The following is a 23,023-nucleotide window of genomic DNA, read 5'->3' on the forward strand; positions in this document are numbered from 1 at the left end:
CTGTGTTTTGTGAATTGGGGACACTATTTTCAGAATTGCCCCTGTGGCTATTCGGGTTATTTTGGATTCCTTGTACTGCTTGGGCATAGGAGGTTGAAGTAGTGGTGAATTTAGGAGGACTGGGTATTTGATTGGTTAAAGAGCTTGAAATAGTAGTGAATTTAGGAGGACTGGGTATTTGGTTGGTTATCTCTTTTGCTCTGAGTTTTGGGTACTTATTTGTGTACAGGGTTTTGTAGGCTGGGCAGCCTTTGTAGTTAGCAGGATGGTCACCTTGACAGTGGATGCACTTCGCTGGGGTTTCCGGTGATTTAGCGCACTGGTCAGTGGGGTGTGTACCTGCACATTTAACACAGCGGAAGGTATGGTTGCAGTATTTCTGCGTGTGACCGTACCTTTGGCACCTTTTACACTGCACTATCTCTTTTTTAACAAGCGGTGGTTCGAATTTTACTATAGAATTCATTAACCGACTGATTTTGTATATGTCCTTGTTGTTGGGCTTTTGTTTTAAGTCGATGAATAATAGGGATAACGGGTCTTTCGAGACTCTATGCTTTATGTTACTGACGTTGATAACTTCGTGGCCGTGTTTTAATAGTTTGAATTTAAGTTCATCCACGTCCGCTGAGTGGTGGATGTTGCGTAGAACCACTCGGAAAGGTCTTTCTTGTTTGAGCTGATAAGTATGAAAGTTGGCGTTCATGGTCTTGAGCAGTTTGGTGAGCCTTCTATATGCGTCAGGATTTGTCGGCAGGATTTTCACTTTGTTATTATTAATTTTAAGGTTGTAGTCCTCTTTGGAGATATCTCTCTCTCTATGGACTTAATCATCGTTTGTATGTCGATGACATCGTCAACAAATAGTGGTGGGGGAGGGGAATTTCTTTGGGTGTGTTGGTTTGTTGGTGGGTCGGCGATTTCCAATATGGCGTACCTGTTGTAGGTGTTGATTGTTGACTGTTCAAACTGGGTGGCGTTTGTGTTTATTTTTGGTGCTTCTATTTTTCTTTTCTTTGAATTTTTAGCGTCATTGGTACGGAGGGATCTGTTGCACTTTTGCCACGGAGGAGGTAGCGCGGAGCAATTATGGGTTTGCTCAGGAGAGCCTGATCGTGATTCCTGGGCCATCATCGAGCTAGTTAATTCAAATTGAATAACTAGTCGAGAGGCTATGAGGCTAGTATTCGGGTAGAGGTTCGAAGTGTGGGATTTTTCCTCTGAAGGATAGGAAACACTTGGCTGTGTTCACTTTCGACGAATGGGCGACACGTGTTGTTTTACGAACTTCTCAGAGCACTAGACACACGTCTGCAAGCTTCGGCACTCAACAGCGAACTGGGGAGGGACGTGTAATAACGGAAGTAGGAAATAGTTGTGCAGCTCTCCTCAAAAACAGAGATTGACCCAAGGAGTGGGAAAAGGACTATATAAGAGCAGTTTCATTTGGATTACGAGTTAGTTAGTTAGTTAGTTAGTCGTTGGGCGAATTGCTGATTGAGTTATCGAGAGAGTTATCCGAATCGTGTATTACGTTGGCACTCGTCATCCCATGGACCGTGGATTCGTTATCGAACCTGAATTCGTTGTCACCATCATCTCGACCATCCAATCGCCGCTATTGCTCATAGCCTCTTGTAGTGTCCACCTTTGTACCAATAAACATTAGCTACATCCGCGATGGTAAATTGAGTAAAGGTTCATCAAACGCCCAAAATTCCAACCTTAATCCGACATATAACTAAATAAAATCGAATAAATCACCAACCAAGAAGATATTAAAAGTATTTATTTATTTCAAGAAGACTTCAATCCTTCCCGTGCTAGTACTCCTACACATGCGGGTAAGCCGAAATGTGGAGTTTATTTACCAGTCGCGTTGATACGCTAGTTAATGCTACTCATACGGTTATGAATTAGAATATCAAGGATACAACAGTTTGGAAATTTAAAATAGTGCCGCGCTTTAGAAAGGTGCGACAAGTTTCTGAATCTATTCCGTTCAGTTGTTCGCCTTGTTTCGAAAATAGCGAACGAGAATCAAACTAATCGAAATAGTTTAACGACTATTTCTGGTGACAGCAACTACTGTTTTGGTTTAATTATAATTTGAAAAATCTAAGACTCGACATCGAGAGTAATACATAACGATTACGAACACTGAAGACAAGACCAAATCGTAACAACTGACACCGATAACCACAGCATTCCTACGTGGTATCAGGTGTCGGAGTCATTTCAATTTTGCTGACCACATTATTTCTTCCCTCTTTATGGACATCGAGAAAGCATTTGACAAAATAAACCACGAAATCCTACTTCAATCAATCAGAAAACAATTCCCGAAGCAGATATACCATTTATTAAAATCTTACTTAAGCAGCAGAACCTTCGTAGTAAAAATTAAAGACACATACTCTGAAGTTAAAGACATTAAGGCAGGGGTTCCGCAAGGAAGCGTCTTAGGACCAATACTATACACACTATACACGGCCAACATACCAACAACTACCAATAGCAAAATACTGACATTTGCGGATGACACAGCTGTACTAGTCTGTACTAACACTGTACTAACCCTGTAACAGCAGTCACATTACTACAAGAACATATCACAAAAATAGAAAAGTGGCTTCAAGATAAACAAATTAAAGCAAACCCCGATAAATGCAACCACATTACATTCACACTGCGAAAACAGATACCACCAAACATTATACTTAACGGCACGCACATAACACAAACAAGGCAAGTCAAATACCTAGGACTCCACTTAGATACACGATTCACGTGGAAACAGCATATTAAATCAATAATATACAAAATACAGACAGCAAGGAGACAAATGCATTGGTTAACAAGTCAAAAATCCAAACTAAGCATAGAAAACAAATTAAAAATTTACAAAACGATCATAAAACCAATCTGGACGTACGGAATACCACTATGGGGAACAGCAGCAATGAGCCATATAAGCAAAATAGAGACAATCCAAGCTAAAATTCTCAGAACAATAGTAAACGCCCCATGGTACGTTAGAAACGAGGATATACGGAAAGACCTTGGAATACCAACGGTCAAGGAGGAGATTAGCAGATGCGCAAGAAGGTACAGAGAAAGAATAGCAACGCACCCGAACCGGCTGGCAGCGGAAACGATCAACACATCAAGCATAGAAAGAAGACTAAAAAGGAAACACCCAACAGATCTCACAAAGGACATAACTTAACAAACACGAAGATGGTACCCCGCTGGGGGGTAGCCACCCACATGTTATATTATTACACCACTAAGCTATAACATTTTACCAAATGTCCTACTGGACAAATTGTAAAATTTAAATAAATAAATAAACAAAAAACATTATTTCTTGTATTCTTGATTTGAATACCGCCGCATTTTAAATGAGTAAAATTATTCTTGCTTAATTTAATGTGTTTTAATACAATTTGTTTCAATCTGGCTTAATTTTAATTTAACATGACTAAGAAAACATATCCAATTCTTTTTTTAAACTTGCGTAGTTGCAACGACAGTTTTATAAAAATGTTCATTAAAATTTAAACTTTTGTAAGTACTCAAAGCTGTTTTGTCCTTTGTTTCCTTGAATTAGTGATATTATTTTCTTTATAAAGTATAATATTACTATAATATCTTTGTAAAGGATAATAAAGTATGTACTTTATATATATGGAGAATGTACAAAATTATTTTACATAGCTGTGACAGGTAATTCTACACCTCTAGTCCGATAGAGATTTACAAAAAGAAATGTAGCCGCAAAAAATTAACCTTAATCCTGAAGTTTCAGGTCCAACTTTTTTATTGCATCATGAGCAGTTTATTCATCATGAGGATCAAAAGTCTCAAAGAAACCATGGATTGCAACTTAATCGTTATATTAAGCATAGTTAAGCTTAATTATGAGCAAATCTATTGAAACAGAAATTCTATCTGAAATTCTATCAGTAACATACATTCATTGTAAATCTGCAAAAAATTAGTGACAAAAGCATTAAATAATGTGTTACTGTTGTTATTAGGTATATCTTTGTTATCTCTTAGAAGACATAAAGAACTATTGAAGACATGGCTTGTAATTAAGTATAAGTATTATTTATTATTAGTAACAGCACAAATGTGCATTAATATATGAAATTTTGAGAAATTTCCTCTCCATAAAAATAGTGGTAGAATAAACGATAGGTATAAATTTGAATACACAAATATGTATAGACATTAACAATAAGAATGCAACAAGACGATTTTTGATAATTATGTAGAAGCTTGATCTGCTTGCCAATTTCCATGTCCTTGAAATATGTTGTCGCAGTTATTATTCTGAGTAACTTCTTCCTATACATATAAATGTACAACCGTTACTCGGTGTATATAGCTTCCAAAACATATTCGCAAAATATTATAAATTTAGGTTACGATTCTAGGATTCACTTCATTCTAAAATAAGTGACTGCATTTTTATATAGACCAATCTAAACTTACTCTTACTCTATAAATAACAAAAAACATCAATGAATTATAAATTGGGCTAAACTGCTCTCTGGCCGTCATTCGATGGCTAGTAACGCTGGCGTGAAATAATTTTTTATGAATAGATTGATATATGAAATGTTGTATTTTATTCTGATATTCAGTTGATCAAAAATGTAACAAATATACCTATTATCATTGATAAATTTAATTGTTTACAGAACAAAAATTTATAAAATAAATAGTTGAATAATACATATATATACGTATATTTAGTATTAAATATAAATTGTTTTATAACTTGAAAAACTACAGCCGAGCAGCGATTACTTGTATAAGAAAAAGTTGCTCAGAATGATAACTTTGGCAATATATTTCAAGAGCATTGAGGAAGAAACCATACTTCTAAATAATTACCAGAATTCTTACCATAAGAAAGTGTGAAATGAAATGTATGCAATTTTGCTTTCTCTCAGATGAAGCCGCTCAGTAAGAGCTGAGCGCAAAAGATATCAGAAACTAAATATAGTAAAGTAATATAAATAAAACTAAATATAGAACCAACTATCATTAATCTGTAAGATTTCCTATGCAGTAATCACAATCGCTACAAACTCTTGTGCTCATTTTGCACTCTTGCTGCAGTTGTATTTCTAGATATGTTTAATAAGTAAATGGTAAACATTTCTACCAATAAAAGTATAATATAACAATTAAAAGTTCTGATAAGTCCCAAAAACATTACAATTTATTTTCGTATTATATAATACATTGCGTCAGTATTTTTTAAGGTGCAAAAGATTGAATTAATTATTTCAATGAAATATATAATAATGTACATAACTATCGTCTACCCCGTCCTCGTCCTCGTCCACCTCGACCTCCTCTCGTACCACGTCCACCACGCCCTCGACCACGTACTGCTCCTAAAAATAATATAAATATAGAAACAAAATATATATATATATATAATAGAATGTCTATTGTCATTGATGATATAAAAATATGTTTACATATTTTGATTAATAAATGTATTTTGACATACTACACTGTTTTATCCCTATTGAATTTGAATGTTTGTAGTTAAGTTATCGTATCTTGAATTAATTATAAAATCTATTTTAATTAGAAATATACAAATATAACAAAAATTCAGTAGTGTGTGTAATATTGCATACTTAAGTAAAGTGAGAGTAAAACAATTGTTTTAAAAAATTAAAATAATTGTTACATGAAATATATCTGAAAAGTATAAAACTTTATTAAGGAACAATGTGTAAATACACATATGAGAGAGAGACAGAGAAATCAATATATTATGAATGTAATAAGTAATATAATTGACTAGTTTTTAAAGTCTATCAACGTTATTTACAAATTTCATTTGAATAACATTTTTTAGAAAGAATGTTTGATTAGTTAATTATACATATAACCACATCAAATTCTTATCTAAATAAACAAACAAGGGTGTTTATGTTAGTCATGTTATTTGTTTCTTAATAAAATAAACAGTCAACAATACATTAACAATATCTGTTGAGACTTTTAGTAAGATGGACCTTTCTGTTTAGAATTAGTACTAAATTTAAAATAGCATACAAGCCATTAATAAATTTTTATATTCTTTTACAAAAAGTATTTGCAATGATTTATATTATTTGTAATATAAAAAGCATGTATATACTTTCTCATACTTGTAAATTAGTAATAGTAACTAATATTGTTATATTTACAAACCTCGTGCAGCCTCCTTCTTTTTTGCTTTTGCTTTTGGTGTATCGTCTATGAGCAAAGTCTCAAGTGGTAATGAATCTGGTAATATATAATACCTTATATTATTGCCTCGTAAACTTAATGTATCTAATTGTACAGGATCCCTATTCTTTATTGTCATTTTTACAGTCTTTAAATGTGTATTCATTGCCACATCTACTCCTATAAGTAAATATTCAACAAATATTATTAAATTTTAATGGAAATATAAACATGAAAATTTTTTATAGGTTATGATGACATACCGGTAATAGTACCATGTACTTGAGTACCATTCTTCAATTCTATTGTTACAGTCTCATGACTGAGTTTCATTAAAAATCTGAAATAATTAGAACAATTATATTATAAACACAATTTAGAACATTCAAAAATATCAGATGTCATAAAACATAGCAATAATCTTTACAAATCCAATTAATTCACATATATAGTCTTAATCTTAATATTTCTACTTGATCTTAAACTTTTTGTTTGATAAATATTTTATTACTTCTTATTGAATTATTATAAATTAATATACGTACCTTACTAGTTTCATGATGATGTTTGATGTTATGTTTATCTTACAATAAAAGATTACAACCTCAATTTCATACCGTATTTTCTTACCTATACCATACAGAATACTGTATTTCTTGTGTTCCAAAAACTCTTCATATCTGTTCAATCTACTCGAAGTTCCAACCACGTCCTAGCTGTGCCCCTAACTGTCTCCTGCTCATACTCATACTTATAACCATAGAGTATGTGCAAAAACTTATAAAAACTGTATTATAGTCATTTATATATTTCGTATAAAATTATTAGTAACAAAATAATTAAAAAATTGTGATACACAACAATAATAAATACAATTTATAAATATAATTTATGAAATAAAACTAAAATGCGCAGAGAAATATTTCACTTGATGTTCTTAAATATTATTGTATATGTAAAAGCAATATATTGATATCTTTTTAGTAATATCAATTGACAAACTCAAATAGAAGAGATCATTTTTTAATAATTTAGTGAAATAATGAATTTCAAATTACAATGTTCAACGAATTTTAATCTTTTTCCAACTTTGCAACCTTCAAAAGGGATTCCTTGCATAGGATTCCTGTAGATTTTTGCAAGCTGAATGCGAATCTGCAAGCCGTTTTTTTCCAGTACCCACAGATTCCGAAATAGTTAATTTTGAAAAAAATTACAAACTGTCAACTTTGAAGATGTTTTGTGCTTTCACAATAGCAGATATTAAGTTGCTGTTGGATGAAAAAGTTCTGTGGGTTCTTTCGAATAGAATACAAATTCTTATTATGTTATAAACATTTACATATGTTTACATAATGATCAAAATGAAAGGAACTCCTAAAACACAACACCTTTCGCTTACATTATCTAATTTATTTTGAAAACTAGAGGCATGAGAGAAAATGTAATAAGAGAAGTTCAAAATAAATTAAGTTATTTCACATATATATATCAAACTTATTTATGAAGTGTTTTACAAATATTATGTATTTATAATATTATGCACATAATATTTATATTTAATGCTTAGTGTTAATTTGTATCTTTCTAATTAATTAATTATTTAATATATAAGTATTCTTTTGCTTTAATTCATATATAATTAGTTGATCAATAAATAACAATAATCCAAATTATAATAATCACCCATATTTTATATATATACTAAATTCATAATAAAACGTAAATGTATATGTAGTCATCAGTTATATTCTAATCACTAAAAACATAAGAACAGATCTACAGAACAGAACTACAGCATAAAACCAGGTACATTTCCAACATTACAGAATCACATAGCAAATACAATAAACTAAGATAAACAAATATTACTCCAAAATATAACTCATCTAGACACAGTATTGTTGCTAATGATTTTGCAGTTGACGCGATGTAAATTGTAGAAAAAGAATACATAGAATATAATACAAATAAATAGATATAATGCAGTTGTGTAGGACAAAAATGTATCTCTTTATTATACTGTGTTGTTGTATGATTATATTACCTATAAACACTACTATTGTTTAAATATATGTATAGATATAATATTAAAATTTGTTATTCTTTCAAATTTATTTATATTTCTGCTAATGTTAAGTACATATTGGTAAATGAAAAAGTGAAGCAAAAGTTTAAGAAAAATTGTACATAATAATACAGTAATTTTACAGTAATTTTAAATTACAATACATGACCTGCTTGCTTTTGAATTGACTAAATTTAAGATAGTTTTCATTCTTCCATTTGATCCTATATCATATGTTTGTGGAAATGATATTCCGTCGGATCTGTTATATATATGTTGTAAACATTGTTCCCATTTAACTGGTGACACAATTTGTTTTAATATGAATTTTTTTACATATCGTAAATTAGTGTATGGTGCAGCTTTATAATTGGAATATACTATACATCTAGGTTCATTTATTTCTATCGAATTTAATATTTTAGAAACTGGCTTTAAAGCAGGTTCCATCAATGGTGTGTGAAATGCTCCTGATACAGGTAATCTGGATGTGTTATTTAAACCAAATTGTGCTTTATTTTTTTCGACATAATCCAATGCTTCTATATTTCCTGCTATTATTTTTCTTTCTGTACATAGAAAAATAGCGGTTCTAAAAATAATTGATTATATAATTAACATCATATATGAATTATATAACATCTTTTTCTATTATTTATCAAATAGTAAATATTAAGATATTACCTGCATATTGGATTTTCAATACCCATATCTCTTATCCAATTTTCTGCTTCGATACAAGCTTTGGAAACTTTTGCTTTTGATGTACCAAATACAGATAACATTCCTTGAGGCACCATATCTGACGCATATTGCATAGCTTTTCCTCTAGTCCATGCTAATCGAATTCCATCTTCAAAAGTTATAATGCCAGAAAGAATTAAAGCAGTTATCTCTCCTACGCTATATCCTGCTGTAGCAACACAAGTTTCAAATACTTTAGGAGTCTCTGCTCGTATTTTTTCTAAAGCAACTAACGATGATAGTACTGTAGCAGCTTGATTAAATTCAGTTCGATCTAATTCCTTTTGTGGGCCATTCAAACAAAGCTTTAGTAAATTGTAATTAATTATTTCATTGGTTATTTCAAAAAGTTCCTTAGCAGCAGGATAATCCATATACTTTTTAATCATCCCAACTTTAATAATACCTTGGCCAGGAAATAACAAAACAGAAGTATTTTCTGGATTAACACTTGGTTTTGTTTCTTCTTTATAATTGAGCGGAATATCTTTAGGATATGGGGTTGTCATCCAATTTTTATCCATGACACCATCAAATGTTGCAGCTTTTTCAAGCAGATGCAATACTTCACGCGTCTTATACGAACATTGTGAAGGGTCTTCGTGGAATTGATCTGTATTCGGTGCTTCACAATTACTACTTTCATCTTTCATGGAATCATTTGAAATTTGATTGACGCGAACTAACCGGGAACATTTTGGAACACAAGGAAGTATTTTCTTAAACAATATTTGTTGAAACATTCTAATTATTTCAAAAATCAATATCTATTAAATATTTACAAAATTGTATAAACTCCAAAAACAAAAACTTTTATTCAAAATTAATATTATCAGAATATATTACGATAATCTATGAAATTAGGAATACATGAAACGTAGTTATTTATTTTTAATTGCTATTATCTTCTAGGTGAAAAACATTATATTATATCAATATAGAAGTTAAATAACCTATATGTCTTCTACTTTAAAAATATTATCTTATATATAGAAAGTGTTTCCCAAGATTATTTCATTATATAAATATGATATTAATATAAAATTTTGATACATTATTTTTATTTATATATACACAGATTGCTATATACACATGTGCATCCTAAACAGATCTTGACATCCGTTAGCAAAAATTGTTTGAATACTAAATTGTGAAAAATCAACATGGAAAACAAAAAGTTCCCATTCTGCGTATGCGTAACATGTTATGCTGCGACAGAGCAGAAAATGCTATTCATCTCCGTTTGTCCCATAAAAACGAGAATCTTGTCTTCCATATTGATTTTCCACTTAATTTGCAGCAATTTTGCAGCAAGTATCGAGAGTCAATTTTCGAACGATTTTCCCTAGGCTTCGGTATATAAGTGTCGAGATCTGTCTTATATGTTTGTAGTCCAGTCTTATACTAGAGAGAAAATGAGGATCTCGCGTTCATTCTTCTAGTTGTTCCACGATATGCGATGTACTATGTGACCAAATATTAAAGGTATTGCACGTTAACATATACAAGAACCTATGAAGTTAGGGATTTGCCCTGTTTGGCTCCATCACAGACAAGAATGTATACAGCATAAACCTTGTATCTCACGAGTCTTCGTGTCCCATGTTCTGAAACATCGATCGTGTAAAAAATCAGAGTGTTTCTCACGCCCTCAGCGATTTATAACAGTGAGTGTAGGAATTATATTCGATCCAACTAATAAAGTTAGTAAAGTCACAGACAAGTGTGATAAAGTCAATAAGAGTAAAATCTGTGGTAAAATTACCCCTCTAGTTGTACGTTACATGTGGTTACGCGCTTACATTAGAAACGACGTATGTATACGTATGTATTACATTGTGTTTTATAATATTTAATGATTTGACGACAGCAGTTAAATTTTCATATGACATAAGTTCAATTATACATCAACTAAAAATGTATTAATCAACTTATATTTTCTACTACAAAATAACGAAAATGTTATCAATTTCTGAGACTATTTTAGTACTTTATTTAAAAATGATCTCACTAAAACGACTTTTATCTATTTATATTATCATAATAATTATTTATGTAATATAATCTATAAAAAATTGATGGTTTTATGAAGATATAATGAAAAGAAAAGACGCAAGTATATATACACTGTGAGATACCCATAAATAAATAAAAAACCACTTCGATTATTATATAAATAACGATTTTAATGAAAAATATTTCAGATAAAAGTTGAGTGGTTTCAAGGGGAACCTAACTTAACGTGATTAATTTTTGGTAAATATCTAGAAGTTTGTCCTCATCATGAATTTATGTTGTTTGGGGGCATGATTGCATGATTCTCAACAACTTTTTCCTATACATGCATGTAACCGCCCCGTTCAGCCTTAGATATTTCCGAGATATTCGTAAACACTGTGAAAATTATCGTTATAGGACATTACTTTGCCCATATATGTGTACCTGTGGCACAGTCGCAAGTATATCCGATACGTTCGCCGTTTGGCGATCTGTTTACCGTGTAGCCATCAGCCATAGATATCTTTATCTTTGTATCATACTTCACGAATTTAAATAAACAGCTATGGAAATCCCATTTACAACTGCAGATGTAATGGCACTGTAAGAAATGCCTTCAAAAAATTTACTTCAGTATATAACATAAAGGATTTGACTCTCTGTATGTTTGCATTTCCATATGAGAATCTTACTTATCCTCTATCTGTATTAAAGTTACTAAAGAGTTAAGAAATGGAATCATAATGAAATTATATGAATTTCTGATGTATATCATGTATATAATTACGATCAGTTGATGTAGTTTCTGATTGAACGAAAAGTAATTCATAACATGCAAGCGTTGCCGGTCGGATTGGAAAAGTTAACCCGAACTCAATACATTGATGATATTCATTTGTAATTGAGTTATAAAGATAGATTATTACAGACTTTCTTACAGTCTTGCATATGCACTTGTGCACGGGACTTTCATCCAAAGGATAAACGGAATACCCAAGCTCGCCCAACATTTTCTTATACATACAGTGACTCATGAAAGTATTCGATCGCGCTTTAAAGAAGAATAACATTTTTAAAACAATTTGCATATTTTTGAAAAATTAGAAGGTTTAATTTATTAGATAATATGTCAAGAAAATTTTGAAAGAATTGAAGTTGTTCGGAAGAAAATAATAAAAATCACTTTTTACAACCTTTTTATTTGGGCCTGTAATGAAAATTCAAACACGTTTTGAAGAATCTGTCTATTATATACATATTGAACATTTAATTAACGTTGCTATAAGCTGTAAACGGTTAAAAAATGATGAAAATCGCAGTTTTCTACGATTTTCTGTAAGAAGCTCGGCTGTGGAAAGAGAAAGTGTCAACATTTGAGGGTGCCACAAATTAAGTCCTCCCCCGTATAGTAAGTATGTGGGCCAGCGGGTTCGACGTCTTGCAACTGCGACGCCTGGTTTTTTGAGTATTCGTTGTACAATCGTTAACGTGGACGAATCGTCAACATCGAAGTAAAACCACACGAGCTCGGCATTTCCGAATTTACAAAAGTGCTATAAATGCTATAGCAGGAGTGTTATAAACGTGACTGGCTTGAATTCGTTTTTAATATTTTCTTACATTTCGGCCTATACCTGTAATAAATCTACATGTTCGTCCATCTTTCGATGCCTGTTGGTTGTTTCTGCATCAACCGACCTCGATAAAATTTTCTGCATGTATATAGGTGACATAACTCTTCAAAATGTGTTGTTGCAGCGCAACAGTGCGATTGTAAACCCTTCGAATCCTTAGAAGTAGTTTAAGGAAACGACAGCTATTTGTAATCAAGGACAACCCAGTGACGCGGAACTTTTTGGCATTAGCATATTTTTTTTCATTCCTTGAATTCTGCGTGCTGTATTCCTTTATTCCCTGTGAACCGTTGGTCCGACACTCGAACGTCGCATGCGGTCACCTCAGGGCCTGTCGCTAACCCGATGTGACCATTATGTAGGAGTTGGAGTTTCTCCTTTTTTGAAATATGCACTCACCAATTGCATCTTCTTTCCATTGCTTTCATCTCGAGAAAATGGCAAATCAGGAAATTGGAGTATCTAAACCCAGCAATTTGTCTGACTTCAAACATCGTTCCTATCATCAGTCTGTAGTAGAACTTCACCAAGTAAGCACGCGTTTCTTGTATCAAGTATACGCTTTTCCCTAGCTTTTTCCGGACTGTCCTTAAACTTTAAAGGAACTCGATTGCATTAAGTTACACTTCGAGACAGTCGAATAAAAGTTCGCGTGAAATATCTCTGGCACTGCAATGTGTGTTGTTTAAATAGTCCAAACGGATTTCAACACTGCAGTATTAGGATTAAATTAATTTCTATTTTTTTAATTTTTAAAAATTACCGGACCGGTTTGTAAGAATCTGGATAATTTCATTGTAATCCGCAAATAACTCTGACAACTAAATGCAATTTTAAATAAAAAAAAATTACATTGTGATTGCACTTTAGATAAGTATAACTCAAGAGATCAGTTATTAAAGAAAAATATATTAAGTTACATGTGGGAATAGACTTGAGTGCGCTTAATTGTCTTGCACGCAGGGACATGAAATAAAGCGATCGTCTTCTCCTTATTGTGATGGCAAATTTAAAATTCTTCGACGGCTACCAAACCGTTCTCTGTTCTTGCCTATTTGTACTTCTAGCAACAGCTCATAGATGGCGAACGACATTTGACTGCTGTAGTAAGCGTACATGTTACAACGTTGCCATTCACATAGCGCGGGTTCCAAGTTAAGTGGATAACCCTGTATATCATTTCTTGCGTAATCGCGTAACTACGTGTAACGTACAACTCGAAGGGTATTTTTACCACAGACTTTTACTCCTATTAACTTCACCACATCTGTATGTGTACTACATCGTTTGTGACTTTACCAACCTTATTAGTTGGATTGAGTATAATTCCTGGACTCACCGCTATAAATCGCAGAGGGCGTAGGAGATACTCTATTTTCCTTCACGATCGATATTTCAGATGTAAGACCTATTCTGTGTATTGGTTGTGGTATTACAAACAATAGTTGTGAAAAGTATCTGGAAATTATCATCTGTCGATAACACTAATTACAATATATATAAGCATACGTCTTTAGATGAGATATACAGATGTCGCTGTTGGTCTCTGAAAGGGTTCAAATATATCTCTATAATATGTTTTGGTAATATGTACCCATATCTAAATCGCATAATTCACTGAGAAGTAGAAAAGAACCAAAGAAATAAAGGAAAAGCAATAAAAATTTATCACTGTTACGTAGAAAATATTAACGAAAGTGATGAGTAATATAGTCGAGTCAAGACCGCCGTGGTAGCAGGGATTCGGCAGAGGAAACTGACGCGAGTTGCGCAGGTGCATTGAACTTCCCCGGTTAAGCATAGAATAAGGCGATTTCCATGGGACGCGCGCGCGCGCCAATCTTGGTGGTGGCCCGGAAAATTGCGCGAATCATGAACGAGTTAATCGTGTTAGCCGTAATTTCAGCGCGCTTATCGTCCGTCGGTTAGCTATTGCTCGTGTAAATACAAGTTTAATCGAGATCATCGTCGAGTAATCAATTTAATCGAGATGTGCCTCGATCACGGAGATGGAAAAATCAATAATACGCGAAGACGGACGCGCTAGCGCACATCGAAGGTATACACGCAGTCGTGTAGCGCGACCGTTTTTAAGTAATCGGAAACACTGATAAGCATGTTTTCGAAGACAATTTGAGCTAATCGCATGCGTTCAATGAATATCATTTAATTTATCGAGCTCACAATTATTCATTGTATTGTATTATAAGTAACACGATAAATATTGGTACTACACCAGGTTGCAGTTGCAAGAATAACTGCAAAATAGAGGATACTAATTTTCAATTGATTGCTGGAGCGATTAAGATAATTTCTGTATTTAAATAGCATGGTCTTGTTAGACGAGTAAATTTGTGATACTCTAATAATTGATTAAAATAATTTTCATTGACTCATTGATTTTAGAATATTAACAAACAGATATAATCTTCGGGTGTCAATATTTATGAAAGATGTGCTTCAAGGCGCTGCTATGTAAATATAAATATAGGCTGTATGAATTTGTCGTTGTAAATGTTAAAGGCAGAGATAAAAGATTATAGTTATTCCCATAATAACTTAACGTTAATTGCATGTACATAAAATTGTTATACTTACTGCACAGCTGAATTACAACTTTTCGGAAACGATGATGAACCGTGGAGTACAATCAAATTCTATTTAGAAAAAAGGGATAAAGATCTCCGTATGGTTATAACCGAAAAATTTCTTATAATTATCATAGTGATCCCCCACAACTATAGAAAGCGAATAGTATGCGATGTACAATAATAACTCATCTATCGATTGATCTGTATTCGTGAGAAACCGCATGGTTTCTCATGCCTGGAGTCGTTGAGCAGTTGGCCATGGTGAATGTAAACAGAAGTGAACTTGGCAGTGTCGATAATATTCCCCAGTGAGGGTCGTCGAGGTTGAAACGACGGAGAAAGTGCAGTCGCGGTCGAGAAGAACGAAAAGAGAGCAGAATAAGGACGGACCGCGAGAGAAAATGGAAGGAGAATGGTAAAATCTGGCGGGAAAAAAGAAACTGAAGACGAAGGGAGAGAATAATGTCTGAACTAACGTGTAACATGGGAGGGAGAGAGAGAGAGAGAGAGAGAGAGAGAGAGGATGTGGGAGAAAAAAAGAAAACCTCCGAGACAGCTATCATGAACACTTAGAGTTCTGGCAGATTTATGAGCACCGGACTCCTCTCTCCATCCCTACGTTCACGAGTCAGCCTGCCTGTTCGTCGGATAAATCCTGTCGGTCACTCATCCTCGCTGCTCTCTTTATCCATTTTTCTAGACAGCAGCGAATCCTCTTGCGTGACCGCGCTCGCCGTTTTCATTGAGAACATGGCGAATGCGGCAAGGAACCGCGAAGAAACGAGTTTGATCATTTAAAAGGAACTCTATCAGCGTTCAACCATACTTATTAATAATATTTCTTATAAGGGCCATTTGCCTCGCTGTTGATAAGCTTATTGAAGTTTGATTTATAATTAAAAGCGTTGTGACTGTTTCGCGGCCAACGATCGTTCGACATGCGATAATTTCATGACCACCAATTTAGTCAATTAAATTAACCGTCGCTTCGATAGACATCGGCCACCATTTAAAGTAGTCTGCTTTGCGTGAATAATCATATTTGCAGCGATTAGAATAGTTGAATCTACCAGATACGATCGATGACGATTAAACATAGATAAAATTGATAAAAACTTCCAATCCGTAGAATATTTTTTGCCAGTGGGGCTGAATTTGTTATGTTTCCATGTTATCTCCGAGGTTGATGTACATTTGGTCAGCGTGACAGCGTATGAGGAGTATTGGTTTGGTAAGATGGTTTTGTAGAATTATTGCGAAGTTATCGAAGTGCTTTGGATAGAATGTTCGATTCAAGATTTAACGATCCTGGTATGATCTTCGAATCTTTTAGCTTGGACCTCACTCTTTTCTTTTAACAAGCAAAAAGATTTTTATTGTTTTAAGAAAAACTGTAGCATATACCGAGACGCAGAGATCATGCGTACCGAGAACTATTCTTTCGTACTTTCCATAAACCCTAAACTGAAGAAATTTGTTAATAGAGAAAACAGTATTATTAGGTCTAAAGAATAATCATCGTGGTGGTCGCATGGCCACCCATAAGCGTTTACGTCATTTTTTCACGGCTTTTCGTTTCGCTACACAGGATGATGATTTAATGAGGCATAGACTGCGAGAAAGTGACTTGAGGAGGCAGCTGAGAGATAAGGTACAGCGAAACAAGTGCGATAAGCCGAAACGAGATAGCGTCGTCGCAGCCAGCCGACGATATCTCAAAGTCAATGTCCTATGAAGGACTGCTGCTACGTTCCGATCCGACAAACCACCGTATATATACTACATACTCTTCTCTGATTACAGGCATTACAGCCACGTGTGTCGCTGCCCGTCGCTGCCCGTCGCTGCCCGTCGCTGCCAGTCGCTGCATTCTCCTTTTTCCTTCCTCCTTCCTCCCGTTCCGACGCATGTTTCTCCGTCTCTGCCTCGTGGAGATATCGATGCCGAAAACATGATTTCTTATTCGCGCTGATCTGTCTCTATTTTGTATACTTGCCGAATCTCTTTCCCCAACGCGCTTGTTTAGAACCATGGAATCTGCCTTTTTGTTACTTCTGTTAAAGGGGATTGATTTGCGGAATCTTGGTTGATTCATGTTTCTTAGACAAATATGCAGATGTCGTCATAAAATACTTTCATTCCGCAAACGTGGCTTTCGACAAATTTTATGCGGTGCTTACATTAATACGAAACTCGCTATGATAAAACACAAAACGTCGTATCTAGAATCACGATAAGAACAACGAAACCTGACGCTGACCTTAAACTTCAGGCGGCGCGGCGATTGGGACTTGGAAAGAGGATCATCGTGATTATTTTATTCTTTGTATTTTCATTGATTCGTTAGATAATATGTCAAGCCAGTCGTATAAGATCAAGAGGTTTCAGAATAAAATTATATGAAAATTCACGTTTCACAACAAGAATATGCAATATTTATCAACTATTTCCACAGACACTGTTGTCTTCACAAAATAATCACTTTTATGTAAAGGATTAATTATCTTTATCTCAGATATTTGATCTATAGATATACGTATAAAAGATATATATATTCGTTCTAATTACAAACTTTCAAGTACTCAAGCGATGCGCGATAAGTCTCCGATATTTCGTTTCTTTCTACTTGCAGACTTTCACACATGATATAATTGACATAAACAGCGTTGAAAATATAAATTTCAAACGTCATTCGTGGCTTCTTGCTTTTCCATATAATAACCAATAACATAGTTACTAGAAAATAAAATATGTATATGGGTGGTGGATTGTACAAAAGTGCGTAGTATTATTCGACAGTGATATAGTCATACACTTTTTCATTTAATTTATGAATTATGTAACAAGCTTTAGATATAGAAAACGACATGCTAATATTGCTATATACTTTGTAGCTACTGCTAGACAAATGAATAGCTATATAATATATGTAATTTTATCGGTATTTTTTCAAAAACTATCTCTACACGGGACTGACATTTCAATAAAAGTCACACGTAATCAACTGTATTTCAAACTCTTTACCTGAAAAAGACAAATTGTTGCTCACACCATTTATCAGAAAGAATTGGTTAAAAGACAATTAGTTCTCTCAAGAATTATTTACAAAATTTGAACATCCAACAACATACATCAATAGTAATTTGTAGTCATTGAGATTATAAACGAACTGACTACCACTTTTCATAATTGTCAGTTAAACTTAAGCGTGAAAACAAAAATAATTAAATTTTAAAAGAAAGTAACACTTATTAATCGTAAACGATCTAGCTATGAATGCTAAATGCTGAAAAATACTAAATAAAATATAAAATCAACTATGATTCCTGACAACTGTCAGCTAAACATGAAAACAAAAACCATTGCGTGTTTGAAACTAACGAATATTTATTCCTTGTATAAACAAACTAGTGATCAACCTCACGTTCTTTATTGTAAACTTTTTTGTTGCAAAAATGTTCAAGCGAATTATTATTCAATTCTGAAGGGGAGAGTTCAATGCCAACGTTATACTTACGTTACATCAAATAAAGTTTAATAAAGGTAATAGAATTGGGATAGAATACGGACCAGGGGACTAAATATCAGACTTCCTGCGACAGGTGATTGTCAACGAATCCACAATTTTAGCTAACCAAAAATGGCCACCTGTAATAGTAATAAAAAAGAGAGAGATATAAAGATAGAGTACATGGGTCATATGTTACCGCGTAAGTGAAAGCGGCATAGGGGACCCTTCTGTCCTTGTCTAATCAGCCATGCATACTGACGCCGCTCGTTGATCGGCGTTACAATTCCATATTTACTGTACGGATGTGCATGCGTTATTAGACAAGGATAGAAGGGGCCTCTATTCACTAACGTTCGCTTTCGATTCTTATATCGCTTTTTCAGCTGGCTCACGCACTCTATCGTTAGATCTCTATAATTGCAAAACGTAAGAGGTGCATTAACTTCGCTTGATTATTTTTTACTTAATTCGCGTGATTTCTTTTTTAATACCATAGATATCGTTGTCTGTTTTTCTTTTTTTGGAAATAACTTCACGGACAGGGGACTGAAATGTAAAAGTGGTGACAAAGATTGTAAATGTTCTTCGTCGATAGAATGAAGTCGATTGAAGTAAAAATAAATGTGAATGATAAATATGACTATTGTATAATATATCATTTTAGTTTTTTTATCTGAATTTAATAGATTTTAATACGTAGAATCCAAAAATGCAATTGTTCAGTTTAGGAATCTAGCGATTCAAGGATTATGCGTGTGTAAAACTGAGCATTTTTATCGTATTTTACAGGTTAGTATGACGCCATATTGCTTCTATTCGTAATTCGACTGATACGCACAGATGAGCATTGAACTACTAACTTCGCTGAATATTCATTTACACAAGCGTAACCGGCAACCTTTAGCCAAAACTAATTCAGTACTCATGATTCAAAATCCCGTCGTAAAATGGCCGACATCCACGTGCATTTGTTAGAGCCAGTGACTCTACTCATTGAACGAATCGTGGATAAAAACCAACAGGGTGTCAAAGTTGAAGCAGTCAACGCTGAAATCGCTTAACTTTACATACTTGTAATTTTTGAACTACGGGATTACGGTGGTAGATTAAATTTTGTAGTTGTAACATGCCAGGACACTGAGAATTTCATGTAAAAATGGTAATTTTTGGATATAAATAAATTAAATTGATAATTCTTCATAATTTGTCCATGAAGTTACAGTTATTATATATCTCTGGTATGTAAATATAATACGATTTAATGTTTTTAAAGTGTTAAAAAGTGAGAGATTGGAAGAGAGAGAGAAAGAAATGCCCACTTCTGTAGAATCCCCATATACGTATGTGTATAAAACAATAATAATCAATAATTTTTATGATTGTTTTATTAACGTTTACACTTTTTTTAAACATTCTTTTTCTAATTGACTAGACAGAGGAAGGGAGAGAGAGAGAGAGAGAGAGAGAGGGAGAGTACTATATTTTCATAGATTTCGAAGAACTTTTACAATTAATAGATTTGTTCTTGTAACTTGTGATAAATTGTTTGTCTTGTTAGTAACAGTTATATCATTATAAAGAGTTTATTTTTCATTACACTGTATCTAATGAAATGTAATCTTTGAAAACAAGTTTTAGCTAAATACGTATATCTCGATGGACTAATTACACAATCATCAGTCGATGGCAATGTTCTTAGTAATTCGCAGCATTATAAAACAAACACAGCCGTTAAATATCAAGAATATACTTACAGAGATAAAACCGTTTTGGCCTAAAAATATGTCTCTATACGGATTAGGTAATGTCAACTCTTTTTCTTCGAATACTCAAAGTTCTATATGCGATAACGATGAAAACGCCAGTGTAAATTTACATGTTTGCGAGTTTTATAAAATTTATGAATCAAGTTCAATCACCTCCGCAATTTTTTTCAACTCACGACCAGTCTCACAAGTACTTGAAATGAGTTTTACGAAAATGTTGTTTTATAAGATTTGTACGATACATATGGTATTTAATAGGTAATTCTAAGAAATTACATTCATCTTTTCAGTTTAATAAATCTAGGTAGTCGTAAAACTTGGTGTAACTAAATTTCTTATTGAAAAGGTTTTTTCTTAAGTTTATAATTATATATCGTAACATTTTATAGTATGTTCTCCACAAATCTATTATATATTATTAGCATAACTACTAAATAATAATTACAATACGTTTTAACGATAAAATTAGTTAACAAATGTAATCAGCAATAATTTTTACAAATTACTATAGTGATTTTCTTAGGAATAAAACAGATTAATTTACGTACACATGATTGCTATCACACGTAACAATCAGATATTGGATATGTATTAATTAGAAATCAATCTAACGATCAATAAAGAAATTCTTATCATCAAACTACAACTACCTACAACTTCCGTCTACGATATTGCTCGATAGGAAAAACAGCCACTTGAAGTACATTGCGTCATGCGATCTGTGAATCTCCCTCGACGGAAGAACTTCGAAAAAAGTTTTTGAGAATTTAGGCTAGGACGACCGAAAGTTTGAACAGATAATTTATCATTCTGCAGTTTCTCTGCTCGATGAGCATGCATGGTGTCGATGATATTTGGTCGATCGAATAAACAGCGAGGCCGTTGACTCTTCATCGGCCATACTTTTCTCCGATCTAATCTTCAATCTCCGATCGAAACAGCACAATCTATCCAGCCAACATAGGAAACTTACGGGCCGGCTACAATCTACAATGTCACGAGCAAAGGTCTATCGAGCGAGTCCCAACCGTCGATAACGGCAACTAACAACAGGCTAATCTATCAAGGACGCTCGACAGTGAAAATTTGGCCTTGAAAAGGCAATACCGTTCACTGGAACCCTGACGGGTTTATTATATCCATAATGGAGTATTGTTGGCGGAATACGTGTACTACTTACGTCCATTCTTGTAGTACTAGACGCTAAGACTCTAAACGCTGTTTATGAATATTTAAAAATATTAGAAATAGAACCATTAAATTTCAATTACTGTCTTTTTAAAAGGCAATCTTTGTTAGGAATCACAGAAGAACTAGCTATTGCGAAGCAATAAAGCATTGATCAAGAGGTTTAAAAGTATGGAAATCATTTTTCGAGAGTTTCCATTCTTTTGTTTTAATTGACATTTAGTAGAGCTGCTTTGATGGATTTTTAATGGAATTTGATAAACCTAACAAAGATACGAACAAAGGCATGTATTTATGGATTTAGTTTGAACTATAAGAAGATCGAAGTTTCTATAATATTGTATTAAGTGACATTATCGATGGTCAAAATTATTGGACTGTAATCGAGTAAAAGTTGATTACGTTGATTCCTAAGCTAAAATTATAAGATAAGATTTAGGGGAATCATTAGATTATTTGGGATGATTACTAGTTGACGTATTATATCGATCAGTTTTAATAGTTTGACGCACTAAGCTAATTCTTCTTCTAGAAAATGTATCATGTTTTAATAAACAAAATATTAGATATCCGAATAAAATGATTCAAAATATCTCTGCATTATAAAGAAATACTCGAAAACATCGATGAACAACTTTATTTTTTCCAGAGAAAGATGTTCAAATTTATCACCACGATTTTTTATATCATTTAAGCTACGAAGCCAGACTACGCGATGAAGGCTGCCATGAAAGCGCACGTTTTACAAATCAAACTGGCGGAGCATTGACAAGCGTGACACCTATTTTACGAGCGCGGAGACAAGTGCGAGATGCCACCCCTTCATTTTCACGCACACCGAATCTGACCCTGGATCGTATCCCATTACCGCCGGAATCGGTCATCACTGACCCTCCTCCTTCTTCGATCGTACTCTTTCTCTTTTCTTCACCTTGTCGCTCTATCTCTCTCTTGCAGGCCGTTCGGCCGCAATACGCGTCGATCTCCTCGAAGCGGTTTGAGAGTGGAGGGGGGAGAGAGTTCGGGTTAGAAACGGAATCAGGAAGAGAGAGCGTTGCACCGCTCGAGAGGGTACACTGTACTAGTGAACCCGGTATGTGGTTGTCGCGAGTGGAGGTGCGCGTCCCCACCCCTAATTAGGGAGTACAGGGGAAGCAGAAGAGAAGCAGAAGAGAAGTAGACGAGAAGCAGAAGAGAAGCAGAGAGAAAGAGAATGCGAAGACAGGGGTGCATCGGCGTCGAGAATGAGATGGGGACAACGAGGCGAAAGAAGG

General features: G+C 33.8%; 2 protein-coding genes and 1 long non-coding RNA gene across 6 annotated transcripts; 1 reads left to right on the forward strand and 2 right to left on the reverse strand.

Annotated features, from left to right (window-relative positions):
• Positions 1 to 5,221: 5,221 nt before the first annotated feature.
• On the reverse strand, positions 5,222 to 7,018 carry SmD1 (small ribonucleoprotein particle protein SmD1). 2 transcript variants are annotated; one of them, XM_069112824.1, is made up of 4 exons: positions 6,880 to 7,018; positions 6,513 to 6,589; positions 6,232 to 6,429; positions 5,222 to 5,417 (listed from the first exon to the last, which is right to left on the reverse strand). In XM_069112824.1, exons 2-4 carry the CDS (start codon positions 6,580 to 6,582, stop codon positions 5,335 to 5,337), a joined length of 351 nt encoding a protein of 116 aa, XP_068968925.1. In that variant the 5' UTR covers positions 6,583 to 6,589; positions 6,880 to 7,018; the 3' UTR covers positions 5,222 to 5,334. The 2 variants fall into 2 exon arrangements, with proteins under 2 accessions (XP_068968925.1, XP_068968924.1); XM_069112823.1 differs by having other exon boundaries at positions 6,795 to 6,990.
• A 962-nt stretch (positions 7,019 to 7,980) lies between these two features.
• Positions 7,981 to 10,002, reverse strand: beg (malonyl-CoA-acyl carrier protein transacylase beg). Of its 2 annotated transcripts, XM_069112822.1 has the most exons (3): positions 9,749 to 10,000; positions 9,002 to 9,674; positions 7,981 to 8,909 (listed from the first exon to the last, which is right to left on the reverse strand). In XM_069112822.1, exons 2-3 carry the CDS (start codon positions 9,583 to 9,585, stop codon positions 8,468 to 8,470), a joined length of 1,026 nt encoding a protein of 341 aa, XP_068968923.1. In that variant the 5' UTR covers positions 9,586 to 9,674; positions 9,749 to 10,000; the 3' UTR covers positions 7,981 to 8,467. The 2 variants fall into 2 exon arrangements, with proteins under 2 accessions (XP_068968923.1, XP_068968922.1); XM_069112821.1 differs by having other exon boundaries at positions 9,002 to 10,002.
• A 477-nt stretch (positions 10,003 to 10,479) lies between these two features.
• LOC138179735 (uncharacterized) lies at positions 10,480 to 19,880 on the forward strand. 2 transcript variants are annotated; one of them, XR_011173112.1, is made up of 4 exons: positions 10,480 to 10,728; positions 11,266 to 11,317; positions 17,088 to 19,369; positions 19,585 to 19,880. It is a non-coding gene; the product is annotated as an uncharacterized LOC138179735 (long non-coding RNA). The 2 variants fall into 2 exon arrangements; XR_011173111.1 differs by having other exon boundaries at positions 17,088 to 19,880.
• The last annotated feature ends 3,143 nt before the right edge of the window (positions 19,881 to 23,023 follow it).

This window comes from Bombus flavifrons, chromosome 5, assembly GCF_040668555.2.
Source record: "Bombus flavifrons isolate JBK064 chromosome 5, iyBomFlav1_principal, whole genome shotgun sequence".
In the NCBI taxonomy this organism is placed as follows: Eukaryota; Metazoa; Arthropoda; class Insecta; order Hymenoptera; family Apidae; genus Bombus; species Bombus flavifrons.

Bases quoted from the DNA above. Each gene is read 5' to 3' on its own strand.
- beg (XM_069112821.1), bottom strand. From the start codon at position 9,804: ATGTTTCAACAAATATTGTTTAAGAAAATACTTCCTTGTGTTCCAAAA. The intron at 8,910-9,001 runs GTAATATCTTAA...AATTATTTTTAG, and splicing joins ATTGAAAATCCAATATGCAG to AACCGCTATTTTTCTATGTA.
- SmD1 (XM_069112823.1), bottom strand. The intron at 6,430-6,512 runs GTATGTCATCAT...ATTTACTTATAG, and splicing joins AGTACATGGTACTATTACCG to GAGTAGATGTGGCAATGAAT. The intron at 5,418-6,231 runs GTTTGTAAATAT...TATTATTTTTAG, and splicing joins AAAGAAGGAGGCTGCACGAG to GAGCAGTACGTGGTCGAGGG.